The sequence below is a fragment of the Delphinus delphis genome, chromosome 17, assembly GCF_949987515.2.
Source record: "Delphinus delphis chromosome 17, mDelDel1.2, whole genome shotgun sequence".
NCBI lineage: Eukaryota > Metazoa > Chordata > Mammalia > Artiodactyla > Delphinidae > Delphinus > Delphinus delphis.
The window spans coordinates 79,720,330-79,742,141 of NC_082699.1; the positions used below are offsets into that span (position 1 = coordinate 79,720,330).

The following is a 21,812-nucleotide window of genomic DNA, read 5'->3' on the forward strand; positions in this document are numbered from 1 at the left end:
AGAAGGCGGCCCACCGGGTCTGGGAACCCAGGAGTGGAAGCAGAAGTGGCCCAGCCCCAACAAGCTCCGGGACCCGCCGCAGTGCAGGTGCTTCTCGTCCCCGCAACTTCAGGCTGTGAGACCCTCGCGGTCCTGGTCGGCGAAGGAAAACATGGCCACCCGGGGCGTGGCGGGAGTGTCCCACTCAATTCACAGCCACGGCTACCACCTGGCCAGGCGGCTGCTCGTTGCTGTAGACCAGCAGGCCAGGTGGGCACCGTCCTGGCCGGGAGGACCCTGACCACCCATGGAGGCAGGGCTGCTGCCCCGGGCATCTTGGTACTTCCACGCCCAGGTTTAACTGCAAGTGGGCAAGAGAGCAGAGCCCGACAAGGGCTGGGTAACCAGGACTTTAGACCCCCAAGGATGAGGGGCCACCCCCTGGGGCAAAGCAGGGAGATGGCATGGGTCAGGGCCTCATGGCCTCAGAGCCAGTGGCTCACCGGGTGGCTTGCCCCACTCACCCTCCTCCACCGCCGCCGCTCAGGCTCGTGACTGCACCCTTCTCTGGAGGGTTACCCTTGGCCGACACGGACCACCTTACCCAGGGGTCACGCTGCCTCTTCCACACAATCAACGACCGACCGAAGGGCACGTAAGACCCCCGTCTCAGACGTAAGCGCCAATCACAAACCCAGCCTGGGGGGCTGGGCCGAGGGACAGGTCACCACCTGGGCTGAGCAGGCCCCAGCTGGCCCGGCCTCCACCTCGCCCTATGCTCTGGGTCACTCAGCCTGGGTTTCTCTGAGGGGTGCAGCCCCCGGCCAGCGTCTTCACGAGACCCGGTTCTTCTGCCCCAGGCCAGGACACAGTGGCCAAGCTCAGAGCCTGGGGCCGCAGCACCCCCTTAGCCCAACACACAAGCTGACCTGAGGACAAAAAGTGAGGCAGGACCCGCGGGAAGGTTGGAATTGCTTTTATTTGGGCGAGCGCCGCAGGCCCGCCGTGGTCGGGTTAGTGTTCTGTCCTCAGAGGCAGCCGAAGCCCGGGCCTCCACCCGCCACCTACCTGGGTTAGTGGGACGTGCAAAGCTCAGTCGGAGAGCAGAGGCGGGGGCAGAAGCCACCAGGGCGCGGGGCTGGATGGGACAGGACTGGTGGCACCGGGCTGGGCTGCCTTGTCCCCAGGCCCAACACAGGGACTGAGGAGCCCTGGGAGAGGCAGGCAGGCAGGCAGCACCCAGGGTGGGGTTCCACAGGTTCCAGGGGACAGTGGGCCCACGGAGGGCAAGAGGCCTGCAGAAGCCCAGTCATTCCCGGCCGGCACGCCCAAGAGCTGGGCAGTGGTGAGCCTTTCACCAGGAGGGTCTGTCTCCCACCCCAGGTCTGGGTCCTCGGGGCCTGGGGTGCGAAGGGGGACACAGAAGGCACTTACTAGGGAGCTGAGGCTGGAAGGCTGAAGCCAGAGGCGTGGGGTCTCGGGCACAGGTTGGGGGCTGGGAATGGAGCCGGGAACAGGCTGGGGCCTGGCCCGGGCCAGCTGGGTCTGCAGACTGGACCCTCATCTTCCCATGGGGAAGGGGCTTCCCTGGGCAGCCTAGAAGAGATGGCTGACCCAGGACTCCCTCCCTCCCTCCCCAGCAAGGCCCACTGAGCAAGCAGGTCAGTCCCGGAAACAGGAGAAAACGCTGGCGCTGAGGGCCCTGCTACTGGCGGGGCCGATGCCTGCTGCCCGAGCAGGTGGCTGGGGGTTGGGGGGGGCCAGCCTACAGGGCTGGGGGAACCTCGCCCAGATGGAACCCCCCTGGGGAGATGAGAGGGCTGAGTTGGGGGCCCAGCTCTGGACCCTCCAAGGCACCTGGCTGTGGTGAGTGGCAGGTAAAGAGAAGCGGGGAGACCTGGGGTGGGGGGGTGGTGGGGGGCGCGAGGTGGTCAGTGGGGCTGGACTGGCCCCGGCCCCCAAGAGACAGGCTGTCTGGACAACAGATACATGGTAACGTGTTAGTCTGTACTTTTTGGTTAAACTTTAGGCACCGCTTGGGAGGAAGACACCTTGAAACATTAAAGACCCCAGCACCTGGGCGGGGAGTCTGGCCACATGCAGAGCGGGAGGCGGGGTGCAGGAAGGGGTCAGGCTGCCGCTGACTCGGGGCCCCCCGCGGAGGGCGCGGGCCCTGAGGCGTAGCGGCGGCCATAGCCCGAGGACGAGTAGGACGAGGAAGAGAAGGTCATGGAGAAGCCCGAGCCGGTGGCGTCAAAGCTGCCGCGACGGGAGCCAGCCCGGGAGCCGGTGCGCGAGCTGGAGCGCGAGCCGGCCGCGGAGCCGGAGCCGCTGATGCTGTAGGGGCTGTAGTAGCCCTTGCTGGACTGGGCGGCAGCCTCCAGCAGCCGCAGGCCCGTGCCCTCCTCCACCATGCTGCGGTCCAGCGCGTCCTTGTAGGAGATCTTGAGTTTGGTCTTGGGGCAGGTGAGGTACTTGGAGTAGGCGCTAACGTCGCGCAGCTTCTGGGCGGTGCGGGCATCCACGGTGCCGCGCTGCAGGGCCTCGTCCAGGGCCACGCGGCCTGGCGTGTCGGGCTCGATGAGGCCACCCGTCAGGTACTGCACCTCCAGGAAGCGCTGGCCTGCCTCGTAGTAGAGCCAGCCCTTCTTCAGGGCCTGGGCGGCCGACATCTTGGTCTTGGTGCGTGGGTCCTCGAAGCCGCAGAAGGCCTTCTGGGCCAGGTTGATGCGGTCCACCATGATCTTGTCCACCAGGCCCTTGTTGACGGCGTCGGTGACGGGGAAGCGCTCGCCGGTGCTGGGGTCGATGATGCCCCCAGTGCAGGCCTGCGCTTCCAGCAAACGCTGCCCGGTGATGTTGTCCACCAGGTTGCGGTGCATGGCCTCTGTGATAGACACCTTCTCCAGCGTCTCCGTGTCCAGGATGCCAGCCACGGGGCCCGTCTCCTCGGTGGGGTCGGACCAGGAGGCCAGCTGGGTCCTGGAGACAGCGGGGCTGATAGGGTAGGAAGAGGAGGACCCCACGGAGGACGAGCGTGAGCGGAAGCCGCCGGCGTTGCCTGAGAGCATGTCGGCGAACTCGGCGATGGAGAGCGTGCCGGCGCGGTACTGGTCCAGCGCCGAGCGGTCGATGAGGCTCTTGGCGATGGCCTCATCGATGTCGTACTGGCGGCCCGAGCGGCGGTCGATGATCATGGACTTGACCACGCCGTCCGATGAGGAGATGGTGATCTCCTCCCACTCGCACTCCTGCTCGGACAGCTCCAGGTAGGTCTGGTGGTCGATAAGGCCCTTGCGGTAGGCCTCGTACACCGACATCTCCTTGCCCGTCTCCGGGTCCACGATGACCACACGCCGCTTGCGCACCGAGGACTTAGAGGATGTCTTCCGCTCCCGCTTCTTCTCCTTCAGCGGCAGGAGCCGCAGCCCCGTCTGGGGGTCAGTGACGCAGCGCTCCATCAGCTGCAGGTAGGTGAGGTTCTCCTCCGTGTTGGGGTCAAAGAAGCCCTTGGTGTCGTCCGAGGGGTCGGTCAGGATCTCATTCATCTCCTCGTCAAAGAGGCCGCGCTGGTAGGCCACGTCCACGGGCAGGCGGTGGCTCTCCTCGGGGTCGATGATGCCGCCCGTGGCGATCTGGGCCTCCAGCAGCCGGATGCCGTGGTCCTTCAGGATCAGACCCTTCTTCATGGCCTGGAAGAGGGAGATGAGCTTCCCGGAGTAGGGGTCCTTGTAGCCGGTGACGGCACGCTCGGCCGACAGCAGCTTGTCCTTAAACTCGGGACCCACGATGCCCACGCGCACGGCCTCCTCCACGGTTAGCTTGAGCCCCTTGATGGGGTCGATGACGTAGCCGGTGGCCGCCTGCGCCTCCAGGAGCTCGAAGGCCGTGCCGGGGCGGATGATGCCCTTCTTCATGGCCTGGTACACCGACAGCCGCTCCCTGGTGGCGTCGACGAGGACGCCAGCGATGCTGCTGGTACCCTCGAGGAACTTCTGCAGGTCCTTGGAGACCTCCTCGACGGAGGCCAGGCCCTCCTGCAGCCGCAGCGCCGTGGCCTCATCCATGACCTGCGAGCGCACCAGCTCCTCCACCGTGATCTGCTTGCGCAGGCCGCGGAAGGTCAGCTTGCGGGCGTCTGCGAGCGGCAGGAGGAGCTGGCCGCTGGCCTCGTCGCGGCGGCACCGCCGGAGCAGCTGCGTGTAGCTGAGGCGCTCGTCCGTGGAGGGGTCCGCGTAGCTGCGCACCTCGCTGGGCTCTGACAACCGGTCGTGCGTGTCCTTGTCGAGGTAGCCGCGCTGGTAGGCCACCTCCAGCGGGAGGTGGAAGCCTAGACGCGGGTCGATGATGCCGCCCGTGGCCAGCTGAGCGTCCAGCAGCCGCAGGGCCTCCTCGGTGGGGATCAGGTCCTTCTTCATGGCCTGGAAGAGCGAGATGGTCTGCTCCGTGTAGGGGTCACGGTAGCCGGTCACGGCCCGCTCAGCCGACAGCAGCCGGTCGTGCAGCTCGGGGCCCACCAGGCCCTTCCGCACGGCCTCATCCACGGCCAGCCGCTCGCCCTTCACCGGGTCCAGCAGGAAGCCCGTGGCCGCCTGTGCTTCTAGGAGCTGGCGGGCCACCTCGGCACTCAGCTGCCCCTTCTTGAGGGCCTGGTAGATGGTCAGCGTCTGCCTGGAGCTGGGCCGGTAGATGCCGGCCACACAGCCCGTGCCGTAGAGGTAGTGCCAGGCGGACTCGGCCTCCAGCACCTCGCGGAGGCTCCTGGCGCCCTCCCGGAGCAGGCCGTAGGACTCGCGGGAGATGACCCGGGCCTCGTACAGGTTCTCGGCGGTGATGCGGCGGCCGACGTGGTCGAAGGAAGCCAGGTTCTGTGAGCGGACTATCTCGGTTTTCTCGATGATCTCGATGATGATGATGATCATACGCTCCTTGGTCACGCGGCCGGCCTGGAAGTCGGCCATCAGCTGGGCCCGCTGCTCCTGGGGGATCAGATCCGACTGCATCACCTCCCACAGGGACATGGTGGAGCCACTGTGGCTGCCGCTCCCAGGGATGTTGATCTGTGTCTCCTCGAAGGCCCTCCGGGTCTCCTCCTCGGTGTACACCCGCGTGGTCTCCACCACCTCTGCTTTCTCTGCCCCTCTCAGCGGCAGGAGCCGCAGGCCCGTCTCGGGGTCCTCCACGCAGCGCTCCAGCAGCTGCAGGTAAGTGAGGTTCTCGTGCGTGTTGGGGTCGAAGAAGCCCTTGGTGTCGTCGCTGGGGTCCTGCAGGACGCGGTTCATCTCCTCGTCGAAGTAGCCGCGCTGGTAGGCCACGTCCACGGGCAGGCGGTGGCTGTGCACGGGGTCGATGATGCCGCCCGTGGCGATCTGGGCCTCCAGCAGGCGGATGCCATGCTCCCTGAGGACCAGGCCCTTCTTCATGGCCTGGAAGAGAGAGATGGTGCTGCCTGAGTAGGGATCCTTGTAGCCTGTCACGGCCTTCTCAGCCGACAGCAGCTTCTCGTGCAGCTCAGGGCCCACGACACCGGCCTTCACGGCCTCGTGCACGTACAGACGCTGGTTCCGCACAGGGTCCACCAGAAAGCCAGTGGCTGCCTGGGCCTCAAGCAGGAGGGTGGCGGTGCTGGGCCTGAGCAGGCCACGCCGCATGGCCTCGTAGATGGTCACCTTCTCTTTGGAGTCCTCCAGGTAGATGCCAGCAAGGCAGCCGCTCCCCTGGAGGAGTGTCCGCACCGAGTCCAGCTCCGAGAGGTCCTTGACCGATGTCTTGCCATCCCTGAGCTGCTCATACTGGGTGCTGTTGAGGACCCCGGCGGCCAGGAGCTCGCTGGCCGGCACAGGGGCTCGGAGGCCACTGAAAGAGAGCCTCTCCCGCCGTACGGTCTCCACTTCCTCCACGATGGTGATGAGGATCTTGATGACCTTCTCCACGGTGACCTTGCCCGTGCGGAACTGGCGCAGCAGCTCCTGCCGCTGCTCGGCCGTGAAGTACTCGGAGTTGATGAGCTCCCACACTGTCACCGTCCTGCCCTGGAAGCTGCCCACGGGGACCTCAACAGTGGCCTTCTGGAAGGCCTCATGGGCCTGGAGCTCGGAGTAGAGCTCCTGCTGCCGGGCCCGGGCAGCCTCCTCCGAGAGCGGCAGCAGGCTCAGCCCCGTCAGCTGGTCGGGGCGGCACTGCTGCTGGAGGTGGCTGTAGGTGACGGGCTGCCACGTACGGGGTTCGTAGTAGGTCTTGGCGTTGTCCTCGGGTGCTGAAAGGGCAGTGCTGGTCTCCTTATCCAGGTAGCCCCGAGCACAGGCGACGTCCAGGGGCACACGGTGGCTCTTGCTGGGGTCCACGATGCCACCTGTGGACAGCTGGGCGTCCAGCAGACGCAGGCCCTGCTCCCTGGGGATGAGACCCTTCTTCAGGGCCTGGAACAGGGACACGCTCTGCCCTGAGTACGGGTCCTTGTAGCCTGTCACAGCCTTCTCGGCCGACAGCAGCTTCTCGTGTAGCTCGGGCCCCACGAGGCCGGCGCGCACTGCCTCGTCCACAGTCAGCCGTGCGCTGGTGGTGGGGTCGATGATGTGCCCGGTGCCGGCCTGGGCCTCCAGCAGGGCCACAGCTGCCTCTGGCTGCAGCAGATCTTTCCTCAGGGCCTCGTAGATGCTCAGCTTCTGCCCTGCCTCCTCTAGCCACACACCCGCAATGACGCCGGAGCCCCGCAGGGCCCGCCGCACGGCCTCCGCCTCGGCTACCTCCTGCACGGAGCGCTCGCCCTGCTGCAGCTGGTGGAAGAGCTCACGGTCAATGACCCTGCTCTCAAGCAGCTCCGCAGCAGGGACCAGGGCACGCAGGCCCTCGAAGCAGAGCTGGCCCTTCTGTTCGTGCTCCTCGACCACGGTGATGACGATCCTGATAATCTTCTCCACGGTGACCTTGCCCGTGCGGAACTGCCGCAGCAGGTCCCGTCGCTGCTCGGCCGTGAAGTACTCGGAGTTTATGAGCTCCCAGATGGTCACCGTCCTGCCCTGGAACTTGCCGAACGGAGCGGACACGGTGGCCTTCTCAAACACGTCCCGGGCCTCCGAGTCGGTGTAGACCAGCTCACCACCCTTGGCAGCCTGGTCTGTGAGCGGCAGGAGCCGCAGGCCCGTCTCGGGGTCCTCCACGCAGCGCTCCAGCAGCTGCAGGTAAGTGAGGTTCTCGTGCGTGTTGGGGTCGAAGAAGCCCTTGGTGTCGTCGCTGGGGTCCTGCAGGACACGGTTCATCTCCTCGTCGAAGTAGCCGCGCTGGTAGGCCACGTCCACGGGCAGGCGGTGGCTGTGCACGGGGTCGATGATGCCGCCCGTGGCGATCTGGGCCTCCAGCAGGCGGATGCCGTGCTCCCGGACGATGAGGTCCTTCTTCATGGCCTGGAAGAGGGAGATCTGCTCCCCGGTGTAGGGGTCCTTGTAGCCAGTGACGGCGCGCTCGGCCGACAGCAGCTTGTGATGCAGCTCAGGGCCCACGACGCCCTCCTTCACGGCCTCGTTGACGGCCAGCCGCCTGTTCCGCACGGGGTCCAGTAGGAAGCCTGAGGCCGCCTGGGCCTCAAGCAGGATGAGGGCTGTGCCCGGGCTCAGCAGCTGCCTCCTCAGGGCCGCGTAGATGGTCAGCTTCTCGTCGGCAGGCTTCAGCAGCAAGCCGGCGATGCTGCTGCGGCCCTGCAGGTAGTGGCGCACATCCTCCCGCTGAGCGAGCTCAGCCACCGTGGTGCGGCCCTGCGCCAGCCGCTGGAGCTCCTCTGTGCTCAGGATGCCCACCTCCTGCAGCCGCTGGGCCGGCACCTTCTGCCGCAGGCCGTCAAAGGCGTAATCAGGCTCTGCCACGGCGGCCGGGCCGTCGGCTGCGTCCTGGCCATTGGGCAGAGCTCTGGCGGCCGCAGCCTGAGAGGCAGCGACCTCCCCCGGGTGGGCCAGTGCAGCCCGGCGCTCCTCCTCCAGGTGCTGCAGCCGCTCACGCAGCCTCTGGTTCTCCTCCGCCAGCAGCTTCTCCTGCTCGTGCCGCTGCAGCTCCAGGCACCGCAGCTCCTCTTGCTTGCGCCGCACCTCCTCCTCGGCCTCGCGCTGCCGCCGCCGGGCCTCCTCCATGCTGGCCGCCAGCTGCTCCTTCTCCTGCTGCAGCTGCTGCTGCTGCCGCTGCTGCTCCTCACGCAGCTGCTGCGCCTTGGCCACCTCGTCCTGGAAGAGCTGCTCCAGCTTGGCCTTCTCCTGCTCGATGAGGTGCTCCCGCTGCAGCAGGCTCTCCTTCTCGGAGAGGAAGCTCTGCTGCAGGGCCTGGGTCTCCTGAAGCAGCTGCTCCTGCCGCACCATCTGCATCTGCGAAGGGGGAAGGGGGCGGTCAGGGCCATGCGGGCCTCCGGGAGCACCTGCCCGAGAGCAGACCCCGCCCCAGATCCCTGCCCACGCGCGGGGAGATACCTCCTCAGACTTGAGCTGCAGCAGCTGCGCCTCCTGCTTGAGCTTGTCCTTCTCGCGCTCCAGCTCCGCGATGGCCTCCCGCAGGCGCTCGGCATCCTGGTCACTTTGTTGCCGCTGGGTCTCGAGCGTCTGCACCAGCGTCACCTTCTCCTGCGTGGCGAGCTCCGTGCGGTACAGCCTGTCGCCTATCTCCTCCGCCTGCTTCCGGAAGCGCTGGGCGTCCTCCTCCGCACGGGCCTGAGCCCGGCTCATCTCGGCCACGCGCAGCCTGAGCCGCTCCGCCTCGGCACTCATCTCCAGCTGCCGCTGCCGCTCTGTCTCCAGAGTCTTCTGGAAGCCCTGCGTCTCCTGTGCCAGCTGCTGCGCCATCTGTTCCTTGTCCTCCTGCAGCCGCCGGGCCTGCTCTTGGGCAAGCTCCTTCTGCTGCTGCAGCAGCTCTGCCTCCGCCTTGAGCCGCGTGGCCTCCTGCACCGCCTGCATCTTCTCCTTGAGCATCTTCTCTGCCAGGGCCCGCTGCTGAACCAGGTCTTCCTCCGCCAGCTGCCGCAGCCGCGCCGCCTCCTGGGCCGCCACGCTCAGCCGCGCAGCCTCCTCCGCCACCTGCTTCATCTTCTCCGCCTCCTCCTGCAGGAGGCGCTGCGTGTTGTCCTTGTCGCGCAGAACGAGCGCGCGGTTCTCCGCCTCGATGCGGGCCTTGAGCTTGCCCAGCTCCTCCATCTGCACGCGCAGCGAGAACAGCTCTTCCTCCACCTGGCCGCGCTGGCGGGCCGCCTCCGTCACCTCCGCCTTCAGTCGCTGCAGCTCCTCGTCCAGGATGCTCTTCTGGTGGTCGGTCTCCTCCAGCTGCAGCCGCAGAGCCGTCAGCTCCTGCTCTACCTGCGCCTTCTGCCGCAGCGCCTGCTCAGCAAACTGCTTGTGCTTCTCCATCTCGGCGTCGGCCGCCTGCTTCTGCCGCAGGGCCGCCTGCTCTGCCTGCGCCCGCCGCGCCGCCTCCTGCTCGGCTTCCTTGCGCAGCTTCTCCGCGGCAGCCTGCGCCTGCGCCTGCGCCTGCGCCTGCGCCTCCGCCGACTGCTTCAGCCGCTCCGCCTCCTCCACTTGCCGCCGGGACTGCGCCGCCTCGTGCTCGGCCCGCTCCCGCGCTGCCTCCGCCTCCTCTGCCGCCCTCCGGGCCGCCTCGGCCTCACTGCGCAGACGCTCCAGCATGCTCTGCTCCTGCTGGAGCGTCTGCTGCAGCTCCTGCTCCTTCTGCCGCACTGCGAACGCATGCGCCTTTTCCTCCGCCTGCAGCCGCTTCTGGGCGGCCTCCTGGGCCAGCTGCAGCTGCCGAGCCGACTCCTGCTCTGCTCGCTCACGCAGGCGCCGCGCCTCCTCCACCTTGGCCTTGAGCCGCTCCACCTCCTCCAGCGCGGCCTTCCGTTGCCGCGCGGCCTCTTCCTCGGCCGCCAGGCTCTTCTGCACACGCTCCTCGGCCTCGCGGCGCCGCCGCTCCTCCTCTGCCGCCAGCTGCCGCTGCCGGGCGGCCTCCTGCTCCGCCTGCTCCTTGCTGCGCAGCGTGTCCTCGGCGTTGCCACGGATCCGCCCCAGCTCCAGCTCCAGCTCCGCCTTGCCGGCGGCCGCCTTCTCAAAGCTCCCCTTGAGCGCCAGGATCTCCTCCTCCACCTGCCGCCGCTGCCTCAGCGTGTCCTCCACCAGCCCCTTCTGCCGCTCCAGCTCGCTCTCCGACGCCTTGCGCAGCTGCGCCAGCCGCTCCTCGATGTCGGCCTTGTGCTGGGCCGCCTGCTCCTCCAGAAGCCGCCGCTGGAAAGCCTCGTCTTCTGCCAGCCGCCGCAGGCGCTCGTTCTCCGCCTCCTTCTCCTTGAGCGCGATCTCCGCCTCCGTCTTGAGCCGTGTGGCCTCGCTGATGGCGGCCAGCTTCTCGGCCAGCACCCGTTCTGCCTCCGCCCGCTGCCGCACAGCATCCTCCTCCGCCAGCTGCCGCTGCCGCTTAGCCTCCTCCGCCAGGGCGCGCAGGCGGGCGGCCTCCTCCGCCAGCTCGCGGAACCGGCCGGCCTCGGCTTCCAGCCTCTGCTTGGACTTCTCGCTGGTGGAGCGTGACTCCTCCTCGGCCCGCGCCTTGCTGGCCAGCAGCACCTCCATCTCAGCCCGCACTTTGGCCAGCTCGGCCTCCAGCTCCCGGCGCTTCTGCGTGGCCGCGGCCGCCTCCCGCTGCAGCCGCGCCAGCTCCTCCTCTAGCAGCTGCCGCTGCTGCTCCCCCTGCTCCGTCTCGGCCCGTAGCCGGATCAGCTCCTGCTCCGCCGCCAGGCGCTGCTGCGCGGTGCCCTCCGCCAGCTGCCGCTGCTTCTCCAGCTCCCGCTCGGCCAGCTCGCGCTGCCGCACGGCCTGCTCCTCTGCCTTGCCGCGCCGCCGCGCCTCCCGCTCCGCCTCCTCCTTCTGCTTCTCCGCCTCGGCCTGTGCCAGGCTCTTCTGCTGCGCCACCTCCTCCGCCTGCAGCCGCATCCGCAGCGCCTCGTTGGCCTTCAGCTGCCAGCGCTCCAGCTCCCGCTCAGCCTCCGCGCGGGCGCGCTCGGCCTCGGCCTGCTGCTGTGCCCGCCGCGTGGCCTCCTCCCGCAGCTGCACCACGGCCACGTGCTCTTCCTTGAGGGTGCGCTCCAGCTGCGCCGTCTTCTCGGCGAAGGAGGCGTGCTCGCTCTGCAGCTCTGCCTCAGCGCTGCGCTGCGCCGTCTCCAGGGCCACCTGCACTTGGCGTGCCCGCTCTGCCTCTGCCTGCCGCAGGCGCCGCTCCGCCTCCTCTGCCTGCAGCCGCAGCTCCTCCAGCGCCTGCAGGGCCCGCTGCTTCTCGCGAGCCGCCTCAGCCTCTGCCTGCACACGCAGGGCCAGCTCGGCCTCCGCCTGCCGCTTGCGCTGGGTCTCGTCTTGCACCTGCCGCCGCAGGCGCTCCGCCTCCTCCTGGGCCTGCCGCTTCTGCGCCTCGGCCTCTTCTGCCCGTGCACGCAGTGCCTGCAGCTCACCCTCTGCCCCGCCGCGCTGGCGCTCGGTGGCCTCCAGCTGGAGGCGCACCACGCGGATTTCCTCTTCGATCCGCAGCCGGCTGCGCTCGGCCGCCTCCACCTGCCGGGCCTTGGCCTGGATCTCCGCCTCCGAGCTCTGCCGCAGGTGCTGCAGCTCCTCCTGGATGCTGCGCTTCTGCTGCTGCGCATCCACCGCCACCTCCTCCCGGCGTGCCACCTCCTCCTGCATGCGCCGCTGGAGCTCCTGGGCCTCGCGCTCTGCCAGCGCTTTCGCCTGTGCGTGCGCCTCGGCCAGCTGCCGCTGCTTCTCCAGTGCGGCCTCCACCTCGGCCAGTCGCTCCCGCTCCTCTGCCCGCTGCTGCTCAGCCAGCCTCTGCGGCCGCAGCAGAGAGAGGGAGAAAACCGGAGAGAGGGGTGAGCACGGAGCAGGGGCTCCCAGCACACGACACGGTGCCCCCGCAGCTCACCCTGACAGCGCGGTGCAGGGGTTGGGAGGGGACAGAGGTCCCGGCCCAGCCGAGGGAGGCTGCGTGCACCCACCCAGGGCACTTGGGGCAGCGAGCGCAACCTGGCTCCACAGTGCTCACCAGCCTGGGGATAGGAGACCCAGATGTTCTCCCCTCTTCCCGCAGACAGGCGACAGAAACACACAGACAGGGGCCGGGGGGAGAGAGAGAGCAAGCAAAGCAAGGGGCTCACAGGGCCTGGGAGCCGCGCCCGCCATACAGCCCTGCCGGAGCACCGCTGAATGCCCGGCGGCCTGGCTCTGGCCACGGGGCCCCTCTCCCTGACCCGGCGGGGCAGGGTGGCCAGCGTGGGACATCAGCGCAGATCTGAGCCAGTTCAGAAGGGGGACTCGATAGCCTGCGGTTCTGAGCAGAGAGGAAGCTGCAGGTAGGCCAGACGGAGGGGTCACCCAGGAGGCAGGAGGAACAAGACGGGGAAGGTACCCTTCCTCACCCAAGCACCTCGGGGCACCCCTCCCCAGCCCCCATGACCCAACAGCCCAAGGTTCTTGCAGAGCAAGTGGCCAAGCAAAGAGCCCGATGCAGAGTCCCGAGGAGGCACACACACGAGAGCCGGTGGGACGCCTGGTGGGGGCAAGCGCCAACACAGAAGAGAAAGAGAAGATGCCAGCCGCCACAGCAGCCGCCACAGCAGCCGCCACAGGGAGGGCAGTGCGGCGTCGGGCCAAGGTGGGCTGGGCCGCAGGTCAGGCGAGCCTGGGGACAGGCCGTGCTGCGGGGAGTTGGGGGGAGGGCGTGGGGAGACCTCAGGCGGGCTCCTAGGGGCCACATCTGGGGCAAGGTGGGCAGCAGGATGGCCTTCCCACCCCGGCGGGTCATACCTCCTCCTCCTCCATACGCCGCAGAGTCTCACCGATGAACTTGATGTACTGGCTTGTGAGCGTGCTCAGCTCACTGTAGCGGGTACGCAGGTCCACGTACTGGGGGGCGGGAGGGAGGAGGCACCCAGAGTCAGCCCTGCCCCTGCTGACTCAGGCTCAGCCCACCCACCAGCCCTGCCCCTCAGCCTCACCTCCTGGATGACGCTCTCGGCCCCCGACTGGACCTTGGGCTTCTTGGCTGGTGAGGCCACCGGCTCCAGCTGTGCCTTGTACGTGACCAGCTGAAGCTCATAGTCCTGCAGGGACACGCTGGTTGGCCGCCAGCTCTGCCCTCCCCACCCTGCCCCTGAACCTGCCCACAGGCTTTGCCCAGCACGGCCTGGCCTGGGGGACCCCCTTGAGGTCTCAGGCCCACCACCTGCACGTCTCCCCTGGGACACGAGGCTGCAAAGGCCTCACCTTGATGGCATTGATGTACTGCTTCGCGAACCTCTGGCACTCCTCCACCTTCTCCCCGTGGCGCTCGATATCTTCCAGCAGTGCCTGGGAGAGCAGGGTGGTCAGCAGCCAGAGGGCGCACCACGCCCCCGCCCGGCTCCCACCGGCCCGGCCGGGGCCCACCTACCTTCTCCTGCCGTAGCTGCTCTCGCACGGCCTGGCTGTCGGCCAGTGGCATGGCCTGGATCTGCTCCTGCCTCTGCTTGGCGTCCTGCAGCCAGGCGCCCAGCGGGTCCGCGCTCTCGCGGTAGTAACGCAGCTGGCGGCCCAGCTGCTCGAGCTCGCGCTGCCGCACATCGGTCTGGGCCAGCACGGCCTGCCAGCGCTCCAGAAGCAGGGCGACCCGCTCACGCCAGCGCTCCACCTCCACGTCCCGCTCGCCGTGTCGCTGTTGCAGCCGCTCGCCCACCTCCTGCGCCCCCCGCAGCTCGTCCCGCAGGGCATCGAACACAGGCTGCTGCGCCTCCGCCTGGGCCCGAAGCTTCTGTTGGGTCAGAGAAGAGGGTGCCGTTTCAGCCCGAGGCCCCTGCCGCTGGCCCCGGCGTCTCTGGGCCCTCACGGCAGGGCGCGGGCCTGTGGCGGTACCTTCAGCGCAGTCTTGGTGGCCTCGAGCTCTGGGAGGGTGGCGGGCACGGCCTGGGCCTCCTTGAGCTGCTGCTCGTGGGCCCTGAGCACCTCCTCGGCCCCCTGCGTGCTGCGGATCACCAGGCTGATGGTCTTGAGCCTGCGGGAGAGCAGGGCTCAGAGCGGGGCTGGGGTGCAGCCCACACATCTTCCACACCAGTGACCCTCCCGCGGGTGGGGGGCCCTAAGTCCTCCTCTAATAGCCCCTCAAGCCCTCTCACCCCACATCCAGTCATCAGGAAGCCCTGCCTGCAAGGCACACCAGGACTGAACCCCTCCGGCCACCTCTGCGACCCCCACCCTGGTCCACACCGGCCATCCCGTGGCCAGACCCCCCAGCGGACCCCACCTCGTTGGCACCGTTGCCCTGCCAGTCCATATACTCCCCAAGACGCCCCTTCGGTCACAGCCCCCCGGCCGCCGTCAGGTGCACTCACTTCTCCAGGTAAATGGCGGACAGGCTTCGGACCTGCTCCAACTTGCCCAGGGTCAGCTCCAGCTCTGAACGCAGAGTGGGGGCAGCGGGTGACGGCTCGGGCAGGGCCAGAACCTTCTCGGCCTCGGCAGAGAGCCGGGCAACCCCCTTGCCCAGCCCCTCCACCTCAGCCTGTGCTTTCTACGAGAGACGGAGCAGGAGGCGAGCTGAGCCCACACGCCCAGCACACAGCACGTGTGCAAGGCTGGGGTGGGGTGCAGCAGGGGGTAGGGTGCAGCACGGGGTGGGGGTGGGGTGGGGGGGTGGACGGGGCCTGCCTGCTGCTCGGTGATGCGCTGAGCGCACTCCCGCGCGGGCTCCTTGTCCAGCGGCAGCCGCAGGCGGTGCACGGTGCGCGTCTCGCAGGCCTCCAGCTGCAGCCGGATGTCCTTGAGCTCTGAGATGCAGCGCTGACAGAGGGACGACTCCTGCTCGCCTGCGGACATGTCCAGCTCACAGGCTGCCCCAGCCACGCCCTCCGCCGCCACCCCCCACCCCCCACCCCGGCGGCACCCGCCTACCCTGCTCCAGGCTCTGCAGCAGCTGCTGGTAGTGGCGGCTGCAGGAGCCGTACTCGCGCTCAGCCTGCAGCCGGTCCTCAGGCCCGAAGCCACCAGCGTCCTGGCTGTCCCGCAGGAAGGCCTGGTAGTGCAGCTCCAGGCTTCGCAGGGCCTGGCGCTGCTCCTCTGGTTTCAGCGTGCGGAACTGCAGACGGCACGAGGGCTGAGTACGGCCGCAGGAAGACCCCTGCCACCCGGCACCACCCACAGTGCCCAGCGGGGCGGTCGTACCGTGACCAGGGACCAGGAGCGGATGAGCTGCATGTCGCGGCTGAGGCTCTGCCACGCCAGAAGGCTCTTCATTTCCGTGTGCAGCTGGTGCCACAACGCAACCAAGGCCTGGTGCTGGGCCTCCAGCCTGCCAGGTCAGGGGCACAGTCAGGGGTGTCCGGGGACCCGCCCGACACCACCCTCTCCAGTTGCATACCCAGGACCACGCACCTGGCGACGGCCTCCTGGGCCTCCTGGTTGGGCGGGGGCACAAGAAAGCACACGGAGGGCACGGTGGCCTCGCTGCCGGAGCTGCTGAGCACCTTCCAGTAGAATGGCTGCGCAGGGCCTACCATCTGGCACTCGTCACCCTTGTGCACGGTCACCTGAAGCAGTCAGAGCATCGCAGCGTGGCCCCACCCACACCCATGCCCACCCTGCCCGGCCCGCCCTGCCCGGCCAAGCCCTCACCTCCACCTGCTTGTAGTCGCACACGGCCAGCAGCGGCACACGGCCCCGCACGGGGTGCGCTGGGTTGCGGGGCTTTAGCTGCACGATGGCCTTGGCCCGCTTGGCCAGGCCCGAGAGGTGCCCCCTGTACTCGTTTAGCTGTTCCTTCTCGTCCTGCAGAGGAGGGGCAGCTCAGAGGCCATCACCCGGCGTCAGACACCGAGCACCCAGACGGGGGTCTGTGAGGACCCACGTGCCCACCCCGGGAAATGCAGGAGCACCCCTGGACCCCCGCAACGCCCTGAGATCCCACGTCCTTCCAACTGCCCCCAGAATGCTGTGGGGCTCGGCACTCAGCCAGGACAGGCGCCCGGTCCCGCCGACACTCCTTCCTTCCCAGTTAGGACCGAAGGGCTTCCCCAGCCCCCGTCACATGTGGCGTCCTTCAGGGGAGGGCCCCACAGCGTCCTCTCTCCTCTGCCCTCCCCTGTCCTGCTGTGGAAGGTCGCCCACCTCCTCCCATCCAGCCACTCCGAGGGATGGAGGACCGTCCAAGGCTGCAGGTCAGGGTCCACGCGGAAGCTGCCTGCACCTCTCCCGCCCCCTCCTGGGCTGATGCTGCCACTGAGGGGGCCTCCTGGACCCCAGGCTTTGCTGACCCCCACTCCTGACCACAGGAGCTCCAGGCGGCAGGGCCTGCCAGCTTCCTCTCTCCTCCATCACTCCCTGCCCCAGGGCACCTGAGCAGCACACTCAGCTGCCTCTGTGTCCTCCTCAGCCCTCCCGACTGCGCCTGCCCCAGACTGTCAGGCCCGAGATGCTGATGGACCTGCCCGTCTCCTCAGCCCTCCCGACTGCGCCTGCCCCAGACTGTCAGGCCCGAGATGCTGATGGACCTGCCTGTGGTGACGTGGCTGGCAACAGAGCAGCTGACTCAGGCCTCTACTCCCTTCAGGGGCTGTGTGGGTGGGGGAGGCTCGTACCAGCTCTGGCCAGCCACCTGCCCCCAGGCCAGGACCCTGCCGCTAAGCTCTCGGTTCACCCATACCCCCGCCCCACTGTGCTGACCTCCAGCCCCTATCGTGCCTCCTGACCCCTGCTGGCACCTCTAGTCACCACGCTCCGCCTCCAGAGGGACCTTCCCAGAGCATCGATGCAGCCCAGACACCGGGCCAGCCTCTCCCTGTGCCCCCCTGGCCCTGGACCCTGCCACCTCGATGCCTGCCGCTGCCTGTGCCCCTCCAGCCCCAGAGGCCAAGAGGCCGGGCCTCAGCGTCTGTCTCTTGCCGGGCTGCACGGCCCTGGGCTCGGCGGGGGCCCGGGTGGTCGGCTCACCTGGGCGTCCTGCAGCAGGTCCTCGAGCCGAGTGACGGTGATAGAACGGTCACAGGTATACTTCCTGCGCAGCGTCTCCTGCAGTTTCCGCAGCTGCTCCTCAGCCTCCCGCACGTCCGAGAAGAACTGCGGCGGCAGAAATGGGTAACGCTAGGCCAACAGCCGAGAGCCCCCGGCCAAAGCTGCCCCAGCACGGGCCGGAGGGGCTGGGCCCAACAACCGGGGAGGATTCTGACGCGAGGTCCGTGGGGCAGTGCGCGGGGTCGATTATCCACGTCCGCACGGACACGGGGAGGGGCTCCTCGAGGTCACTGCAGCAGAGCCGGGGGTTGGGGAGCCCAGTTCTCACCTGGAAGTAGGCGGTGTTGTCCTTTAGGTGCGCCTCGATACAACAGCACAGCTGTAGCATCCAGCTCCACTGGGTCTGCAGGGCCGCCTGGAAGGACTGCAGCACAGCACGTGGCCCCGTCGGGCCCTGCCCCGCACAGAGGCCCGGGGGGATCCCCCCAGCCCTGCCCCACCACACCAGGGGGGCCCGGGGGGGGTCCCCGCATCCCCACCCCACCTCCGCCGTGGGCCGGGCAGGGTGGTCTTCCCGAAGCAGGCGGTCACCGGTGCCCTGAATCTCTTTGATTTTCTTTTCCTTCAGCTCTAGTTCGTGCATCAGGGCCTGACGTGGAGGCAAGGGCTCTCAGGGGCGGTGCCAGGGCCGCGTCGGGGTCCACCCATCTCCCGCCAAGCACCACCCGGGGTCTGGAGCCGGACCCGCACTGGGGAGGGCAGTCGTGGGAGGGGAGGGCCCGGAGGCTGGCCACCTGCCTCACCGAGTAGCCCTCCTTCTTGGCGGCCATGTTGGTGTTGCGGTCGCTCCAGTCGAAGCCCACCTCCTCCTCCTCCCTGTCACTCAGCCACATCAGCTCCTTGGTGGCGGCGGCCACAAAGCCATGCAGGCTCTCCAGGGACCGGAGGCGGGCCTTGGAGGAGCTCTGTGAGCAGGCAGGCGGGGAGTGTGTCAGCCCCGCGCCCCCCTCCCACCCCCCCCCGCCCCCTCCCACCCTCCCACCGCGGCTCCCAGCCGGCCGCCACTCACGAGCAGCCTGGTGTACTGCAGGTCCAGCCGACCCAGGCAGTCTCGGTAGGCGCCCCGGGTGGCCGGGGAGAGCTGGCCCTGTGAGAGGTGAGGAGAGGTGAGGCCTGCGGCGGCCAGGACCTGGCCCGCGCCCACCGCCCGGCCCCCACTCACCTCGTCAGTGCGCGCCCGCTCGATCTTGGTCCGGAACTCCTCGACCGACTGGTGCAGGCCTCGGTGGCTGCCCAGCTGCGCCTCCACGCTGGGCAGGTCCACGCCCCACTCAGCGCTGTCCAGCCGGCGCTGGTTCTCCTCCACCCAGGCCAGCAGGTCCTGCAGGTAGCGCAGGGTGGAGTCCTCGAGCTCGGGGTGCCTCGGCGTGCTCCGCAGACGCAGGTTGTACTCGGTGCGGACGGCCACCAGACGCTCATGCAGGCGGTACACCCTGTGGGCGGGGCAGGGGTCAGGAGGGGTCAGCGGAAGCGGGGTGCCCTCCCCAGGCCCTGGGGGTGGGCGGGGGCCTGGCCCACCTGCGGTACATCTGCTCGCCCTGCGGGTGCCGCCCATCCTTGAGAGTCTGCACGTCGTTGAACAGCGTCCGGATCATGCTATCCGCCTTGTCCAGGTCCCGCTCCAGCTCGCCCGCCCGCTGCGGGGCCTTGCCTGAGGCCAGCAGCCGGACATCCTGCAAGGTGGTCGCCCTGACTCACAGCCTGGACACCCCGCCGCCCGCCTGCCTGCATGGGGCTCCCCCGCTGCCTCCAGGCCCACCTCCATCCTTTCCCTTTCCTCCCCGTCCACCACGGCACATTCTTCTGATGTTTCTGGCGAAACCCGCAGCCCCCACCTCTCTGGGGGACCCAAGACCGGGTCCAAAGGCCTCCACTAGGGCCCAGAAGCCGGACGGTTCGTGGTCTTGTCCTCCAGCTCCCACCCCTGGAAAGTTCTCCCCAAGAGAGCCCCTGTCCAGGCCCACACAGTCCTGCCTCTCTGGGCCCCACGGGTCTGGGCAGCAGCTCAAGGCGGGCCTGGTGCCCAGGAGCCAACTCTGCCCGAAGCTAGCGGTCAGAGTCTGCTCCACACCCAGAGGGAGGAGCGCTCAGGGCCCGCCTCCCTCCCCCAAGCCTCCCCGCCCAGGCCCACCCTCGTGCCCGCCCCTCACCGACTGCAGCAGGGCGTCGGCCTGGTTCAGCTGCTCTTCACACAACCCGGCCTCCATCTGCAGTTTGCTCACGACACGCTGAAGACGCTCTAGTCTGCGGCCCAGAGCAGCCACGGGACCCCCAGTGAGTGGCGTTGGCCACCAGGCTCCCCGCCGCAGAGCGCAGCTCCCCTCCTGCTCCCGGCCTGCCCACCAGCCTGCCTGCGGCCCACAGCTCAGTGTGGGTTTCTCAGCCTCGGGGAGGGGGCATTTCCTCCCCAGGCAGTGACTCACCCTCGGGTGGCTTCCCTGCCACCGCAGGGCCCCACCCGCCGCCCAGCTGCCCCGTCAACCCCAGCGCCCGCCCACCTCTCAAACTCGCTGCGGAGCTGCTTCTCCCGCTCCAGGATGGCCACGTGCAGCTTGCCCCACTCCTTCTCCACGTCCAGCGGGTGGTAGCCGGGGGGCATCTTGAGCTGGCCTGCTTGCACCGCCCCCTGTGGGCAGGGGCCTAGCTCAGGCCTGGGCCAGCAGAGGCTTGGGGGTCACCCGGGCCCCCGGCCCACCCGACCTGAAACAGCCCTGGTCCCAGCTCTGTGGTAAGGCCGGGCCAAGCCTGCTGGAGGGGACCCCACAGGCCCCGGGCTCCCGGGCAGCTTCACTCACATCCAGAATGCCCCCCGCTCCCCTCCCTCCAGGACCCCCCTCACCTCCAAGGACTGGTAGATGCCCTTGCACCGGTTCTTGTCCGCCTCCTTGGCTGGAAGCTCCGTCTCCTTAAACTTCAAGAACTGGCACCACAGGATCTGGGGACAAGAGGTGTCAGCAGGCAAACCTGGGGCTCCACAGCGGGCACGGGACCCCGGCTAAGCAGAGAAACCCACCTCGATTTCTTCAAAGCTGGCGGGGAAGCGGCGCTCCTCGAAGCCCGCCGTGTGTGCCCGGATCCACTGCAGCACCAGCAGCACCAGCTCGCGGTACTCCTGCCAGCGCAGCTGCAGCTCCTGGGGAGGGGGGCGACGGGCCGTCAGGGGCCCGCCTATCCCCTGCCCGCCCCGGGCCTGCCGGCCGGCACTCACATTAGCCTTCACCCCGTCCTGCACGTCGGGCACCCGGGGCATGGCATCGTACAAGGATGAGACGTAGGTGATGATGGACTTCTCGTCGGGCTGAGGGACGTCCACATCTGCGGGGGAGGAGGGTCAGAGGGGCCTCAGCGAGCGGCAGGGGAGGAGAGAGTGAGGCGGGGGCCGCGGCACGTACCCTCAGGGTCCAGGAGCCTTGTCACCCCCAGGTCCCGCTCTGCCACGGAGAAGGCCTGGTCCAGGTTCTCCAGGTTGGTCTGACGATACACCTTGTTCATGTCGATGAGCGTAGGCCTGTGGGCAAAGGGGCGGGTGGGGCAGGCAGGCGGGAACACAGGGGCAGCGAGGCCCACCGGGCAGGTCAGCGCACAAGACATGCTCTCCTCAGGCCCCCAGAGACACAGAACCCCCAGCACACGCTCATCCTGAAAAACACCCCCACCCCACTAGCGTCCAGTCCCACCCACCCAGGTAGCCCACCTGCAGGTGCTGCACACATTGGGCCCTGGCCCCAGGAGCTCAAGGGGCCTACAGTGGGCACAGGCACAGGGTGGGGTGCCGGTCAGCCTGGGCCGCCCGCAGGGCCGACCCCACACAGGCCCCTTCTGGGGTGTCCACGTGGGGCCAGCGCTCATGGCTCTGAAAACCAGCAGGCTGCTGTCCTCTGGCCTCGAAGCCGGCACGGCCTCAGGAAGGTCCCAGGAGGAGGCGGGAAGGGCGTGCGTAAGGCTGGGCCTACTCGCCTGCACCCTCCCAGGGAGGCGGGCTGGCGCTGGTGCCTGTCCCTGTGGGCGGCAGGTCCCCGTGGGCGGCAGACGCCTCCTCGCTCCCACTCGTTTGAAGTTGCCCAGCTGAGGGGCTGCAGGGATGCCCCCGACCCACAGTGCCCTCCCTGCCCCGGGCCGCGTACTTGTGCCGATGGATAATGGCGTTGAAGAGGCGGCCATCTCGCCAGCTGGAGGTGAAGTTGTCACAGCGCAGGCCCTGGAAGCCCTCTATCATGCGCTGGGACCACAGCAGCAGCTTCTCCTTGGCTGTCATGTCCTCCGACTGCCCGCTCACCTGGATGTCCGAGATCTGCCCCACACAGCGGGCAGGAGACGGGAGCTCAGCCACGGCCACCGACCTGCCCGGCGCCCGGTCAGGGTGCACGGGAGCTGCCAGGCCAGCTGAGGCAGGCTGGGGCCGCAGGGACCCGCCACACCTCAGTGTCACAAGCCGAGGCCACTCTAGGCAGCAGCTGCCACGGAATGGCAGGCCCCCAGCCCCTGCTGTCGCCACATGGTGGGTGCCCTGGGCTCCCTCCTCCTGGGGCACACCCCGCACCCCACAAGGCAGGCATGGATCAGAGTTGGTGGATGGTGGGCGCATGGAGCTCACCCAGAAGTCCCAGGCCAAGAAAAGGCTGTCACGAGGGGCAGGGGGCGGGGCAGGGCCTCTCTGGCTGCAGGCCAGGGTTATGTCCCGGGGACTGAGCATGCGCGGCCACTGCAATGCCCGGGCCCTGCACTCGTCCAATCCTTCAGGCCTGGGTCTGCCAGCCTGTCTGCTCCCCCGCCTGCCTGGCCCTAGTTATCTGT

At 68.5% G+C, this 21,812-nt stretch overlaps 1 protein-coding gene across 8 annotated transcripts in view; it reads right to left on the reverse strand.

The window, feature by feature from the left end:
* Nucleotides 1-945: 945 nt before the first annotated feature.
* The window catches only part of LOC132413312 (plectin), a 57,465-nt gene continuing 36,598 nt past the window's right edge, over nt 946-21,812 (reverse strand). For 7 of the 8 annotated variants that reach the window (XM_059995282.1, XM_059995287.1, XM_059995288.1 and 4 more), the window contains 27 exons: nt 21,143-21,309; nt 20,411-20,526; nt 20,227-20,333; nt 20,032-20,151; nt 19,858-19,953; nt 19,517-19,644; nt 19,169-19,262; nt 18,537-18,691; nt 18,181-18,451; nt 18,028-18,105; nt 17,762-17,923; nt 17,503-17,607; nt 17,287-17,382; nt 16,938-17,063; nt 15,624-15,776; nt 15,384-15,538; nt 15,174-15,300; nt 14,904-15,087; nt 14,661-14,818; nt 14,345-14,523; nt 13,869-14,007; nt 13,411-13,767; nt 13,245-13,328; nt 12,977-13,081; nt 12,786-12,884; nt 8,430-11,810; nt 946-8,327 (listed from right to left, as the gene is read on the reverse strand). In XM_059995282.1, the coding sequence (XP_059851265.1) occupies nt 2,109-8,327; nt 8,430-11,810; nt 12,786-12,884; nt 12,977-13,081; nt 13,245-13,328; nt 13,411-13,767; nt 13,869-14,007; nt 14,345-14,523; nt 14,661-14,818; nt 14,904-15,087; nt 15,174-15,300; nt 15,384-15,538; nt 15,624-15,776; nt 16,938-17,063; nt 17,287-17,382; nt 17,503-17,607; nt 17,762-17,923; nt 18,028-18,105; nt 18,181-18,451; nt 18,537-18,691; nt 19,169-19,262; nt 19,517-19,644; nt 19,858-19,953; nt 20,032-20,151; nt 20,227-20,333; nt 20,411-20,526; nt 21,143-21,309 (13,161 nt within the window). In that variant the 3' untranslated portion in view covers nt 946-2,108. The remainder of the gene's footprint in view (nt 8,328-8,429; nt 11,811-12,785; nt 12,885-12,976; nt 13,082-13,244; nt 13,329-13,410; nt 13,768-13,868; nt 14,008-14,344; nt 14,524-14,660; nt 14,819-14,903; nt 15,088-15,173; nt 15,301-15,383; nt 15,539-15,623; nt 15,777-16,937; nt 17,064-17,286; nt 17,383-17,502; nt 17,608-17,761; nt 17,924-18,027; nt 18,106-18,180; nt 18,452-18,536; nt 18,692-19,168; nt 19,263-19,516; nt 19,645-19,857; nt 19,954-20,031; nt 20,152-20,226; nt 20,334-20,410; nt 20,527-21,142; nt 21,310-21,812) is intronic. The other variant, XM_059995289.1, reaches the window with a different exon arrangement.